The sequence below is a fragment of the Ambystoma mexicanum genome, chromosome 6p, assembly GCF_040938575.1.
Source record: "Ambystoma mexicanum isolate Mex_15411 chromosome 6p, UKY_AmexF1_1, whole genome shotgun sequence".
Classification (NCBI taxonomy): domain Eukaryota; kingdom Metazoa; phylum Chordata; class Amphibia; order Caudata; family Ambystomatidae; genus Ambystoma; species Ambystoma mexicanum.
In genome coordinates, this window is record NC_090935.1 from 86550235 (window position 1) to 86565540 (window position 15306).

General features: G+C 43.2%; 1 protein-coding gene across 1 annotated transcript in view; it reads left to right on the forward strand.

The window, feature by feature from the left end:
* Positions 1-15306, forward strand: part of LOC138510692 (extracellular calcium-sensing receptor-like) — a 238524-nt gene that overhangs the window by 164585 nt on the left and 58633 nt on the right. The window contains exons 4-5 of the mRNA XM_069626466.1: positions 2492-2728; positions 6167-6297. Coding sequence (XP_069482567.1) covers positions 2492-2728; positions 6167-6297 — 368 coding nt within the window. The remainder of the gene's footprint in view (positions 1-2491; positions 2729-6166; positions 6298-15306) is intronic.

The window sequence follows — 15306 nt, forward strand, 5'->3', positions numbered from 1 at the left end:
AGTTCCCAGTCCTATTCCTGCTATGTCCATTTTAAGCGTATACCCTATATTCATGCCCACGTTCACTGTTCCATTGTATCTGAAACATAGTGAGGGGTGGCTAACCCTATGTATGTGAAATCAGTTTTTCTTCACATCAGTCCAGGTAAGTAATGTGCAGTATTCTCTCCACACAGCAAGACATATACCATTAAGGTGTGCAACTGTTTCTTTTGCCAGTTCTAGCATTGTATCTGCTCTGCATTCCGTTAACCCCTCTTCTCATTTCTTGCAGTGAAAATACTCTCCTCTGATGTTTAGCTGTAGTCTCATCGTGGTTTCATCGTGATCTCATCAGTCCCATGTAGTATTGAAGATGGCAGTGTTTCTTTAGTGGTCAGAAGAAGGACCATCGACTTTAGGAAGTGCTTGACTTTATTACTGCTGTTTATGAGACACTATTTGAACCCATTTAGGGCTATGCCATCCACAATTATTAATGTGTGTAAGAGGGGTGACTAGTGCATCAGTTGCCCTTGGAAACAGCCCACATCAACAATGTAGGTCCCCATTGTTGAGGACCCTGCATGTCTTTTAAATACCAGAATATTTGTGAATAACTTCCATATAATTATATGTTCCCATCTAGTTAATGTGTAACCCCATCTACTTGTAAATAACCTCCCATTACAATACCTGAAATCTGCACTCATTATGTGGTAAAAAGCAGCTTTGATTCTTTGACATGTTTACATAAATTGACAATCCATCTCCACCTGTGATCCAACTGTTATGTAAAACATTCTGAAATGTGTCCCTCAAACTTAGAACCATAACAAGGTTCGTCTAGTTAGGAGATTTCCTGAGTCTATAAATCTTGGTATCTAGATATATAAATCAAAGTCATGTTTGTTTGTGGGTTTGTATGTGGCGTTGAACTTGGGGACTTAACTCCTCATGAACAGTGAGGTCTGGCATCATGAATTTTGCATGGAGTATTATTTATTTCATTGCCAAATTAACATAACTATTTCTAGCTGGTCATCCCATTCCAGAGATAATTATTTTTGTTTTTCCGCATTATGTTTTGTCTTGCTCCACTGCCATCTAAAGGTCATTTGTAGAAAGTGCTCATCATCACGCTGTCTGTGCTGAACTGGTCTTGCTTTTTTTTGTTTTATATTTTTTTTTAGAAGCAAGTGAGTGTGTCTTTCTTTTCATTGATTTGTTTTGCAATACACTAGATACATATTAATTTCACTAATAAATTGATTATCACATTTGTATTTACCTGCAATTTAAATTCTCACAGTAGAAAAAACTAGACGCAGCGGCTGGAAACAAAACCATTTCTCATCTACCGCAAACGCTGTGTAAGCTCAACGAGCTACAAGGGTACATAACAAAAATCCCAAGTAGACCAGCTCAAAACTACATGCTCAGGGCCAGATTGAACCTTCTTGAAACTAATGAAATTCGGAAAATATGGGGTAACTCTACGACTAGTGAATGCTGTTTACGCGGCTCAGAAAACGAGATGATTCGCCACTTGCTTCTGTCCTGCCCAAAAATCCTGGTGATCAGATCTGCCCATCTCAGTCAATTCCTCTCTGATGACCACTAGCTGGAAGAAGAACAATGGTGGAACAGAATGATTGGCGGAGACAGAACAACTTGGCAAATCGCATTAGTAAAGATCCTCAAACAGACTATGAAAATGATACCCTGACTCTAAAAGTTTCAAAGTCTTAAAAGAAAAGTCTGCCTCAACGAAACTTCCTTTTGTAAAAATCCAAACTGGATCAAATACAAATAAAATAAAAATAAAAATGTTCACATGAATATCATATTTGTATGCTTACTCTGATTATTTGCAGTAGGTGTTTAGCAGCGGAAATGGCCATCACTGCTAACAGCAGTAAGCATACAAATATGACATTAATGTGAGAAGTTAAATCAAAGATAAATAAAAATGCGATGTTCAATGTATTAGTGAAATGAACATATATATCACGTTTTACCTTTGTGGCAAACAACAATATTGTTTATCTTTTTGGTGGAATATGAAAACAAATCTGACAATGGACATCCTAGGCGAAGCCGGGTACTTAAGCTACTATATCTGTATATCTTGGTATATATCTATATATATTGTGGTATAATATATTCTGTAAACAACACATTTCTATTAGACCAAACTGGAATATGCCAAAAACTGAACGATCACTCTTGAATGACTACTCTTTTCTATGGTAGAAGAGTGACACCTTCTTGGTCCTGTAGCTTAAGACCTGCTGATCAATTAATAATTGAGAAGATTGTCAATAATATGCTGGCTTTCAAGGAAATCTTGTTACCAAAGGTAGCAGAAAATCCAAGGACTAATGGACTATGTTACTAGATAAACACTTACGCTAACTTAAGTTAGTATTAATTACATCCTTGACCCAAATGACCTTGTGGATGATGATGGATCATTAGTTTGAATTCATTCACTTTTCCTTTTTATCAGCTGAACAGGTACCTCCGGAATCTACACTCCAAGACACCTGCTGGAGATGAGTTATCGTTTGATGATAAAGGGGATGTGCCGGCTCAGTATGATATTATGAACTCGGTTTATTTTCCTAATGGATCCATGAAAAACATTGAAGTTGGGCATTATGACAGTGGGGCACCAGCAGGTCATCAACTCTTCATCAAAGACAACTCCATCCTATGGCACTCTGACGGGGGAATCATGAAGGAGGTGAGCATGAGCTGTTGCTGCTTGTGCACCAGAATGGTCTCACCTACATGCTATTTTATGTATTGTATATGATTCAGGCCCTTACCTTATGTAACATTGATTAGCACAATGTAGAGGACAATGTAGGGTTTTAGGGTTTTGCAGGCTATCAGTTTATGGCATGGCAGTCCATAACTAAATTGCGCAGCTTGTTTAAATATTTGCAAAGAGTTCTGCTCTCACCTGCCATGGCTTTAGCTTTTTTAATTCCATATGGCACACACACCTTATTATACAGTCGGATGCAGATTGTGTCATGTCAAATGCATATGTAAAACATTTCATCACTGATCTACTACAAAGCAAAATGTAAAGCTTGCATATGAGTGCCTTTTCTGTCGCTGTGATAGTATGCAGAAGATGATAAAGGCACTTCTTGAACTTCTGATGTTTCCACCCTGACAACTTGTTTTAACACTCATTTAGATGTATTGCTGACTTTTATATTAATACAACAACGTTCTTTTAACCAATAGGAACGCAGTATCTGGTAATAATATGATTGACTGTGTTTGTTGTCTAAGTCCCTTTGTGCTATAGAAATCCATGCAGAAGGAAATACATCTTGCTACAATAGTTTACAAAAATATAAACATACTGCAGCCTTCTGGTAACTCCACCATAGAAGAAGTCCTGCAGAGGTTGTAGATAAGTATCAATACAGTATCTCGGGAAGGGAATGTCTTGGGGCAGCCTTTGCCTAGTGGGTGTAGTTTTATACTGCATGTTTGCTGGTAGGGGTTGGCACAGTTGTCAATCATTTAGCGGGTAGAATTGTATACTCAATTTCTAATAACTCCTCTGCCAAGGAGAAATGTGCACAGTGTAAAATGAGGCTAAAAGGATGACTGTAACCTCAGAATTTGGTTATACATTGCAGTCTATCCCAAAATGTAAAAGATACACTTATTTTCTTACTTCCCAATCTTATTACTGCTCTTGCCAACAGCAGTGCACTCCCCTGCATTTGGCTTCGACTTAGGCAGTAGGTCGTGCTGCCACATCCAGGAGAAGCATTTTATAGAGGTGTGTGGGGCAGGAACCTCGGCTATGTCCCGACCATTGGCAAATGTTTACTAGAAGGGAGCCAGAAATAACAACATGCTTAGCCTACTCCTTGTACAATGGATGCCACCCCTCCACCACCACCTATCCCTCTTCCTCACACATCAAATGTGTGTTCCTATCCTCCTCCTCCTGCCCTGCATCTGTCTCCTTCTGTACAAACTGCTGCTGCACCTCTGCCTCCTTCCACTAATCCACCTTCCTGTTTCCCTACATCCACCACCTCCGTCTGCTCTTTATACACATCCATCTCCTCCTGCCTTGTGTCTACGGCTTCATGTTCCACATCCTGCTGGCCCTCCTGCTTCTGCCCATTCATCTCCTTCATCCCTTGTTCCAGCATCCAGCTTTGTTTTTCTTCAGCAGCTTCCCCCCAGGAGTCTTTGCCACAACCGCTCCTCACTTGCTGCAGCCACAATCTCCTGCTGCAGAGCCATCATCCCGCTCCTTTAGTGGCCTACCTATGCCTAGTCCTACCACATCTGTTGAGTGACTGCCCCCAATGACCACATAATACTGTGTGGCTCCTTCCTTTCCACCTCCTCTTCATATCTTGCTTTTCATCTCTCTACCATATGACAAACCAATGCCACCACTGGCCACGGAACTGTACAGAGCACCTTTCTGATCTCTCATATTTTATCACATATTCATTAAATACTCAGAAAAGGTTCCAGCCTCAATCTCAATGGGCGTTGAATACTCTGCAACCATATATTTGCCAACATGAACTTGACCTTCCAAGAAATCTAGTATCCCTTTGTGTCTATTCTCTCTTAAGATGCTCTCAAAATAAACCCAGCTGGAAAGAAGGAATACCCTATAAATGTATAGGGGACAGAGTGTCACAAAGGAGTTCACAAGTGTTTTGTTGAAGCCAGGAAAGGAAAGGGAAATGATTCCCCAAAGGTTTTACAAATGATAACATAAAGGTTGTCAACAAGAGCTTCACAAGTCTTTCCTTTTTTGTTTTTTAGATGTAGTGAGGAGGGTAAGGGAAAGGGTTACACAGACCAGCAGTAAAAAGAACCTTCAGAGAACTGATACAATCATAAATAAAATACCACCAAATCAGGTATAAATAGCACAACATTGTTCAAATGGCTAAATCATTGGCTCTCCTGCTCTCATCTAGTGATGATCTATCCTGTTCTTCACTTTAATAGCCAAACAGCACCCACCAAGAAACAGCAAGTGAGCTTGTGTCTTTTTATTGACAATCAAATTATTCTATTGATGCAAGGCTTTGATAGGTCTACCAAACCCTCAACAGAGGCTTGGTGGATCTGATGGGGGGTTTGGTGAGGTAGGTGTTCATCAAGTGTTAGAGGTGGGAGTTGCTGGAAACAGAAAATGTGGACAGCACAAACAGATCTTAAATATATCTTCAATTATTACAATAAGTACATATATATGCAGACTTGCAGTTCTGGAGTCCAGTGTTGATGGAGGCTGTGGATAATTGTGGGGGGTGATAACGTCTAAGGCAATGCCCTAAGGCTACAGAAGGTAGTTCTTGAAGACAGTCACTTCGTAATGTCCTTCTTGCTCATCTGCTAGCTTGCCACGTTGTGAACTTGTGACACATATTGCTCTTCAGCTGCTGTGCTCTAACCCAACATGATTATATAACTGGACATATACTTATCTGCTGCTTTAACTTCAAATCCCACAGTCTAGATGGCATTGCTTGCTATGCAAAATATCTTAACATACATTCAAACAGCATGTACAATTGCTATGTTACGCTATCTTCCTGGCCGCGCCCATACATTGGCAAACTAAAGATTGGTCTGCATTGGCTTGGTGCTTGTAGTGGGTTAATGATACTCCTATTAATATCCTCATGTGCAAACCACCCTTTGTGCCTGGCTACTTGCTGAGTGTTTCAAATCGCCCAAAGCGGAACATGGGAATGAAACACATTAAAATACACAAACATATTAAATAAAGTGCAGTGAAAAAAGGACAAACCTCCTATGCCTTGTGAATATTCAGAAAGTGCAAGTGCAGCAAGGAAGCAATAGAAGGGTTGTACTTTATAACATGGCCTCGAGCTGGAGCGTTAGTAGCCTTCAATGGATACATGTTGCCACTTTCAGTGCAAGCCTTGATTGTCATTGGCTCATTCATGAGTCAGTGGATGCGCTGAACTTTCTTTCAAGTAAATCAGAAAGGCTGGGTGTTCCCCTGCCAAGTACAAGAGAATGTTCACACACGTCTAAGTGTTAATTAATTTGCTAGTGCCAATCTTTTCCTGAAATGGCTTGTGCTGTTCTCCTATAAAGGTGTCCACCTTTTCTCCAGTGTTTCAATGTTCCTTTTTCAACCCAGGCTCCTCGCTCTGTCTGCAGTGAGAGCTGCCTTCCAGGGTACAGAAAAGCTCCTATAAAGCAGATGCCCACCTGCTGCTTTGACTGTGTGCCGTGTGCCGAAGGAGAGTTTTCAAACAGCACCGGTGAGTGATGTCTTTGCATCTGGTACTGTTCACAGGGGTGATATACTATGCCCACACTGTGAGTCAATGACATATACGTTATACTCTGTACACTTTTACCAAAGGTTTCCATGATTGTGAAGACCCTTTGAAGGGGCACCCACTCTCTGAATAAGATGGAATCACTGCTCATGTTGACACTTCTCGCCCTCAAATTCCACTTCTTGTAATTACAGAAACCAGTGTATCCCCTCATGTTTCTGCGACATTAGCAGCCCTCCACACTGACTCTGCTGCCATCTCCCACTCACTCCGACCTGTTGGGAAGGGCTGTGGTGTGGGGTTCCTTATCAATAAGTCCCTCAACACTATCCCTTTACCCCTCTATGACAGCAACTGTTCCTCATTTTAATATGCCACCATTCAACTACACCCTCCTACTCCTCTCACTGTTCTGGCTCTCTAATGGGCCCCTGATCCTCTCAACTCCTCCTTTCCTGGTCTGAACCCTTCTCCTTGAGTAACTTCTTACTGACATCCCCATTGTCGTGCTGCAGGACTTTAACCTTCCCATATCCCACTGCAGACAGCTGCCTCTTTTGTCTCTTTCCCCTGTTCATGCCTCTTCCATTCACTATAGTTTTCTCACTTTCGCTATGCAGCCATGACTCCATTTGACCAACACTATCCTGCACACATTCACACCTTCCCATCCCTGTCCTCAGTTTTGGATCACCTCAGAAATTCAGACTCTCAAAACAAACAGGCAATGCGACCTGCAACGCTGGTACAAATTATGAACACTTCCCTACTCCTAGCCTACACACAATCACTTTCTGCCCTAACCTCTGCACTGGACTCTACCAAATTCTCCTCCTTCACACATCTAATCACCTACCTTCACAGTTACCCCCAAAAACGTTCTACTGCCCTCTGATCTTTGCCCACATCTCCCAAGCCAATATCTATCTCCTCCTCCCTTTCTGCTAATGACTTTACTCACTACTTTTCTCCTAATATCTCTAAAATGCATGCCCCTCTCACAGTCCTCCTCTTTCTCTTCCTAACCCTCCCCAGCCCTTCTTCTGTCTACTACCTCTCTCGCTCTACCATATTTACTCCCCCCTACAGCCCCCATTGAATTAGAGGACATTCTATGCAGTACCAACCCATGTTACACTCCTATCAATCCTTTTCCTCCCCAAATGTTCAGAATTTCAGTCTCAATGACTTGCCCATATCTCTGTGAGCGCTTTAACCTCTCTCTCTGCTGGACTCCCTGCCTTCTTCAAATAGTCAACTGTCTTACTCCTATTGAAGACACCCTCTGCTTATCCAAACATCTCAGCCAAGTTTCTATCCTTCCCCATTATTCCTTGTCCTTGAGTCTTTGAGAGGGTGGTCTTCAACTGGATCATTGAGTGCCTTGAGGAAAATGACCTTGGAAATCTAGTTCAATATGGCTTTGTCATGGCCACGGGCCCCAGAACACAAAAAACACACCATCTAGTGATGGGGGCAATGGGTCACTTGACTCACTTATTTCCCTTTGGGACTCATAAACACAGGGGCCCTGGCTGGACTCAGTCCTGGCGCCTTTGGGGTCAGGCTCATATAGAGATGTGATCAGTACACTTTATTTCAGTGCAGGAGTGCTTTTATTTTACTTCAGTGCTGGAATGCTTTTATTTTACAAGAACTATCCAGGTGCTGGAAGCCTTTATTCCAGAGAACACCCCCATGTGCTGACTCGTCGGGCGTAGCTCCCTAGGCCTGGTCTTTAAGTGCTGACTCGTCAGGTGTGGCAGGGCGTGGCAGCAGGCAGGCCAGAGCTACTGGGCGTGGCCGGGAACAAGACTATATAAACCCACCGATCCCTCAAGCAAACGCTTCACGTTACTTTGCACCTCCGTGCAACGTGACGCTCACCGCCGCCTGGACCAGCTACTTACCTTGTGATCCTGCAACAAGAGCATCCTTACCTGGACCCTAGCTTGCATCTCACAGCAATGCTCCATCTTCTTGGCGGATCCCAAATCGACGCTGCAGCACCTACGCTCTCTGTCCCACGAAGCCAAAGTCCTAAAACGAGAAAAGAAAACAAGACACGGTTAGAACTCCCAAAAACACCCAACCCAGGGTCGTGCCGCATTTAAAAACCAACGCGCACCCTAAGGCACCATTAAAGGCTACTTACCAGCTGTCAGACCATCTCAGCCCTGCTCCTCCGTACCGCCAGCTCTGCTTCTTCTACCGCAACTACCGCAGGCACCGCTACACCACCTGCAAGGGGAGAGAGCAGAGAAAAGATACATTACATACAAAGGACAGAGAACGATCTTTAAAAATACAATTACAACAGTCGGACAACAAGCGGTCAAGTGGAAACAAGGGAAACACTGACCCACAAGAGAAGAGGACTAGTCACAGCTGGCCTGGACTTCCACAACAAGGGACCAGTGAAGGAATTCGGTTCCCTTCAACAAGCGCCCCTGCCAGAAGCAGCATGATGGAGAGCTGATCATCATCATTTAGCAGGTGAGCCTCAAGAGTAGTGCAACCACAGGGAAGCCACATCCAGGGAGAAGAGGTCTGGAGAATGGGTCAGGGACCACAGGCTGCATACTCATACAACCCCCCTTATATTCACAGGAACCGCACTGTTCATCGCTGCATTTCCCCACATAGACGCAGAGAGAGGAACAGACAAGAGGAGTTTCATCCCTGTGAGGGCTGTGACCGTGCCCCAACACCTCTTCAGAGACCAGGAAAGCGTAACAGTCTTCTGTAGTAAATACTCAGCGGAGGGCTGCATGCATGTCTCCACCATTCTCTCTAATGTTCACCACTCCAAACTCTCTTCTATACTCATCCTTTTGGAACTTTATGTTGTTTTTGACATTGGTGACCACTCATCTCTCCTCCTCACTCTCCAGGACCTTGGGTTTCAGAAATCTGCTCTTGCTTGTGACACTCCTTCTTGGAGGGTCAATCCTTTAAAATCTGTTGGGACTCACAAACCTCTGAACCCACCCCTCTCACTGTTGGCATCTCCCAGGATCAGTCCTTAGACCACTGTGTTTCACCGTCTATAGCACTGCCCTAAGAACACTTAGCTAATTCTTTGGATTTTACTATCAGCTTCTTGCTGATGGCAATCAGGTATTGTTCTCATTTCCCTCTCACTTCAATTTTTCAATTGACAGCTCTGATCCCTCTTGCTGAACTCTTTAAAAAGGGAGGTCATCTCTATGCCAGCTTCCAATGCCACCCCTCTCCTTCTTCCCATCTGACCTTCTTGCTCCCTAAACCAAGGCTCATAATCTTGGGTCCTTTTTGGTGGCGACTATAACTGCAACAATTCATCACTGCCACTGCCTCTGCTGACCGCCTCAACATTCAGACAATTCATCCACTCCTTACTAATCACTCGACAAAAACTCTACTATCAACTCTTCTGATCAGCAAACTGGACTACTGCTCAAGCATACCACTTGACCCTCCTCTCTAGTGCTTTCACCCTGCGTCCTTGACAAAATTCTGGAAGGCACATTATACACATTCTGGATGGCTCTCTAGTTCTCCTAGTCTACAAATCTATCAATGTCTTGCTCCTCAGAACATGTGTGATTGTGTTTGAGTTTACTCACCATCTTGTTCCCTCTGATCCATCTCTGTACTCAACCCCACTGCTCCATACCCTCTCTGTGCCTGCTATTGCTCCCTCTCTTTCTCACAACTCGCCCCACTCCACTGGAACCCACTGCCCATAACAATCAAAGCCAGAACAACTGTGGATCACTTCAAAGCTCAGCTTAAACTTCAGTTACTTGCTAAAGAGTGAACTCCCCCTGCCCTCTCTTCCACCCTTCCTGCCTGACTCCACCACTGCCTTCAGTGATGCTTAGTAATGCAATTCTGTTAATGTCGTCTTTGTTAATCACCTGCTTTCATATATAGATTTTGTTTCTGTTTTTTTTGTCCTTGCTATATGTCCACACTTTTTACACCCTCATAAACTGGCTCACTACTCTTTCTCATCTGTATGCCATTGAACAGACAAACTTTGTGGGAATGCTTTGGCCATCTTAAAATGAGTAAGTAATTTCTGTTTTAATATACATCCCTGTTCTTGCACACCTGTATTTGCAAATAAATGCAAATACAGGTGTGGGTGGTTTTCTCAGTGCAACACCTGCATTATACTTTGCACCTGTTAAAAAAAGTTAATTATCAAGGGCCTCTGACAACAGCCAGAAACAATATGACCCAGGACCCATCCTGAGACCAAAGGAGGTGCAGCAGTATGTTTTGTGCTGTGAAGTGCCTCATTTGACAGGATCATGAGGGATTTCCCCCAGCCATGTGGGCTTAGGGAAATTTGGGCCATTGCCCCACCCTCACCAGGTCTCACAAATAGCAGGGAGTGGCTTTTATGGAGGTACAATGGATAGTTCAGGGGGCACTAATGCATATTTAATGACCAGATCCCAGCCATTTTTGTTTTGTGGCGTTTCTCTGTCTTTGTGGACCATGAGGCAAGCCTAAAATGCCATTTGTGTTACTACAAGTTCATTTTGAGCTCACAACTGTACCATTGGCTGTGGCTTGAACTGGTGTAGGCTGTAGTAAAGTACTTTGGCCTTCCTAATCTTCATGGAGGGTGGGAGTGCCTGAGTGTTTGTTGGTGTTGCCTCAATTTCCTCATGCACTCCCTTTAAGCCCCACCTGAGACCTTTTATGGCTCTATTAGATGATCACCATAGGCCTGGCAATGCTAGGACTTTCTTGCTATAACCACTTATGTGAGTGGCCTTGCCTGGGGGAGTAGCCCCTACATCTATTGCTAGTCTCATCCTGCTATGTATCAATCCATACGCCTAGGATTTTCTCCTCCCCTGCCCCAAAGTATGTTTGTGCAAACATATGTGATTGCACAATTCCTGGCCCTGAGCTCCCCATGCAGCCAGCAGTCTCATGTGTGATGGTTTTCAAACCCTGGGGTGGAACTCTTTTTAGGGCCCCCACTGGACCTGTGGCTGGTTGTTTCTTCTTATGTTCTGTTTGAGACCCCATGAAATCTCTCAGACTCTTTCAAACATATTAACAAAAGTACTTACCTGGACTGAGACATAATTTCTTAGTTCCAAATGGTGTCCTGAATTGTGTTTTTTTAATACAATATAATATATAATATAATAAATCACTGCAGTTAATTCTTTATTTGTTATACTAAGTATTAATACAGTATAATAGTCTGTATTATTATAGTAAGTAGTAGTGTTAAAGTAACTGAACATGGGCTGTAATATTTATCAATTCTACCCAAATAGCCGCCTTAAAGAAATCCCAGACCACTATCTCACCAGTAGAGCCCTTATTTGTTTCATAACAGGTCTTAACAAACGATTTTAAGGATGTCAGTACATCCTAATCCTTTAAGACACATGTGTTTAAACTCCATCTTGATGTAGTTGACCTTACACCTCCCAGTTCCAACTTCAGCATGATCAAAGAATGGTCCGATAAACCTTGTTCCATTATCTTTACTCTAGTAGCCTTTTCAATGAGTCTTTCAGAAATCAAAAAGTAACTGATGCAAAGTTCTCCATATATCTATAACTAAATCAAGACTATGCAAATGTTCACCAAACTGATCTACTTGCACTCTCCGCCGTATATCGGCACTGTGTCGAACGGTCGAACTTGTGATCAAGGGCACAATTAAAATCTCTCCCAATATAATGTGCTTGCCACACAGCTTCTGCAGCAGAGATGATATTTTTGTTAAAAAGAAAAAAACGGTTCCCCGCAGCACATGGACCATAAATGGATCCATTTTGTAACTACATTCCCCTCATACTTTACCTCAACCAGAATCACTCTTCCTTCATCATCCATAATCACTCTCTCTGCACTCATATTTAACCCTCTGCAAAATAGTATTCCCACTCCTCTTGATTTAGAAGCATAACAGTTTAACAGTATCCTATTATACAATGTATTGTTCATTAGAATGTTCGATTCTTCCAATAAATGGGTCTCTTGTAGAAGGACAATATCTGCCTTCTCCCTTTTTAGCCTCATTAAAATTCCTTTCTTTTCCTGGGATTATTTAATCCTTTACAACGTTCCATGAACAAAACATCAATTCATTCATCTTCCCAGTCTCGCCACAGCTTGCCCTGCGTGGTCCCACCTCCTGCGCCCTCCCCCTGGCGCTTATTACCCAAATCTACCTCAACTCCTCCCTGTCCATGGCACGCCAGGTCAGCACCATAGCTTCCTCCACTGCCTTCACCACCAAGATCATCAACGCAGTCAAACCATTCCTCTCCGCAAAAAACTGCCTAGCTATTGCCAAAGCCACTGTCGGCACCAAACTTGACTACTGCAATGCCCTCTTCTGGGCACATCCGCTAAAAACCTCAATAAATTGCAAGTCACACAGAACAATGCCTTAGAGCAGCACTTTTACTCAGAAACCTTGAATAAGTGTTAGTTTGAATCATAGAAATTGCTGTCCTTTGTGTAACTATTGATACTGCTCACTTGCTCTTGAGATAAGTCGGGCTGCTCAACCATTGCTACCACTTCACTGTGTAGTACAGGCTTGTACCAAAGGTGAATTTGTCCTGTCACTTGTAGTCCCAATTGTGTGTGGTGTTCCCAACGGGTACCGCATATAATTCTGCCCAACACTGCTGTACAGCGGTGAGGATCAAGTATAGTAATTACACAAGAGTGCTGCCATTAACCACAAGGCTTAACATTACTAAAAAGCAATATTAATCATGTGTGATATGGAAAGCTACAGACAGGAGACCCTCCTTAATTACACTATGGATTATTTAAAAAATCTGTGTAGAGAAAGGAATCTCTCTGTTAAGGGCAAAAAGTCTAATTGATTGAAAGATTGTTAGAGAAACAAATCTGGAGGGTGGCTCTGAAATACCTGACCCCTCAGCAAATGTGGAAAATAATGAGGATGATAATGTGTCTATTATTGATGAGATAGAGGAAGTAGATGTGTCTCCTAATGTAGGCCTCACTGCTCCCTTATCTGCTCAACAACCTCAACCTTTGTCCACTGGGACCCCACCAAGTCCTACACTCAGTCCTGAATTCATTGTTCTAGAAAAGATGAGGCTTGAAGTGGAATTCAAACGCTTTAATGCTCAAACTGCAGAAAAACACTAAGAACTTAAGCTCAGAGAAAAATAGTTGAATCATGAACTAGAAATGAAAAGGTTATCTCTTGAAAATGCTTCTCTCCTAGAGTCTTCTAGGTCTTCCAGTCCTAGGAGACCTGTATGTCTAAAGAAATTGTGGGTATGTATGAGGTTAAGCTTGATATTTTGGATTGGTTGGCAACGTTTGAATATAACCATGGGATTCAAGGTCTTACAGGGAATTTGTTGATTCCCTGGCTCTTCTCTAGGCTACCTACTGTTGCATCTGATGTTGTGTTGGAGTTGCAGAGGTGGATAGGATGGATTATGAGTGTGTGAAGCTAGCTTTAATTGCTAGATTTGGAAAGACCCCTTCCCAGTACCTTAAGAGGTTTAGGACCCTCAAATAGCATGATGGTACCCCCTTGGACTACCCGGTTATTTAGTTTAGTTTAGTTTATTATTTGTATAGCGCCGCCTGGCCCTAGGGCATCCGGGCGCTTGCGATGAATACAGCAAGAATAATGAATACAACAAGAATAATGCAGCAGAAATGTGAATGCTTTAAAAGCTTAGATGGTTGGGTTAAGGGTTAAGGGTTACAGAGAAAACACGTATGAAGGAATCTTATTATGTTGGAGACAATCTATGATGTGTGCTCTCCTGAGCTCAGACAGCACTTGGCTGATTCTAAGGCGATAGATCTAAAGAAGTTAGCTAAGGCTGCTGACTTGTCGGTTGTCAACAGGGCTACTCACAAGGATTCTGGGGCAACTCAGAAGAAGGATGAGGGAAAGCAGCCAAACAAAGATAACAAGGAGAATTCTAATACCTCCAATCCAAACGAGGGCCCCAAACAGCAACATAAGGGTAAACCTCAGGGAAAACAGAATCAGGCTAGTGCACCATCTGGACCCAAACCAGATGGAGGCCAGAACAAGCCCCCATTCATCAAGCCATTTGGGAAATGTTATGTTTGTGGATCAACTGACCATGTGAAAGGGGATCCCAGATGTAAGGGTAAACCTTCAGGGATCCACACTGTGTCCGTAGCCTTCTCCCCAGAGGAAGAAGTATATATGGCAAGTGAGCCTGGGCTTGTGGGAACAACAGAATTTAGATGTCTATAATTTCATCCCAGATAATACTAAAGAGTACTTTAAATATAGTGTTCTGTTGAATGGACAGGAGACCCCTGCCATCAAAGACACTGGAGCCAGCATAACTGTGGTGGATGAATCATTTTTCAAGGTGGAGGATGTTGCTAAGGCACCCAAATGCCTCACCAAGTTAGCTGGAGGCCCTGTGAAAATGCTTCCAGCTCTCATCCAGTGTAATGATATGACTGTCAAAATACCTGTTAGTGTGCAGAGTGAAGTGCCTGGGAGAGTCCTGCTGGGTAATGACCTGAAAACTCTTGGAGGTGTGTCAAGCACCCCAAGGCCTCCCAGTAAGAGGAGACAGGACCTCACTAGGCCTGCAAGGGAGTAGCCCTTGAGAGGCTCTCCAGAGGAGTTGCTCACTGCTATTTCTGGAAAAAAAGAGGCAAAAGGGAAACCCAAGACCTCGAGGAAAAAGTCAGACAGTACCCCTGTGCTACCAACAAGGACATCCCCAAGATTGTCCAAGATCATACCTGTAATCCCTCCACCTGCTGAGGCAGAATGTGGGGTGCAACCTTGTGTGGTTGAGCCCGTTTCTGAAGAGTCAGATGTAAGGGTAAACCTTCAGGGATCCACACTGTGTCCTTAGCCTTCTCCCCAGTGACACTGTTTTAGTTGGAGATCTTGACCCTGTTGACCCTGTTGACCATCCTGAGCTGCAGTCTTTACTGCCAGAAGGTGGACTCAACAGGGCAGACTTCA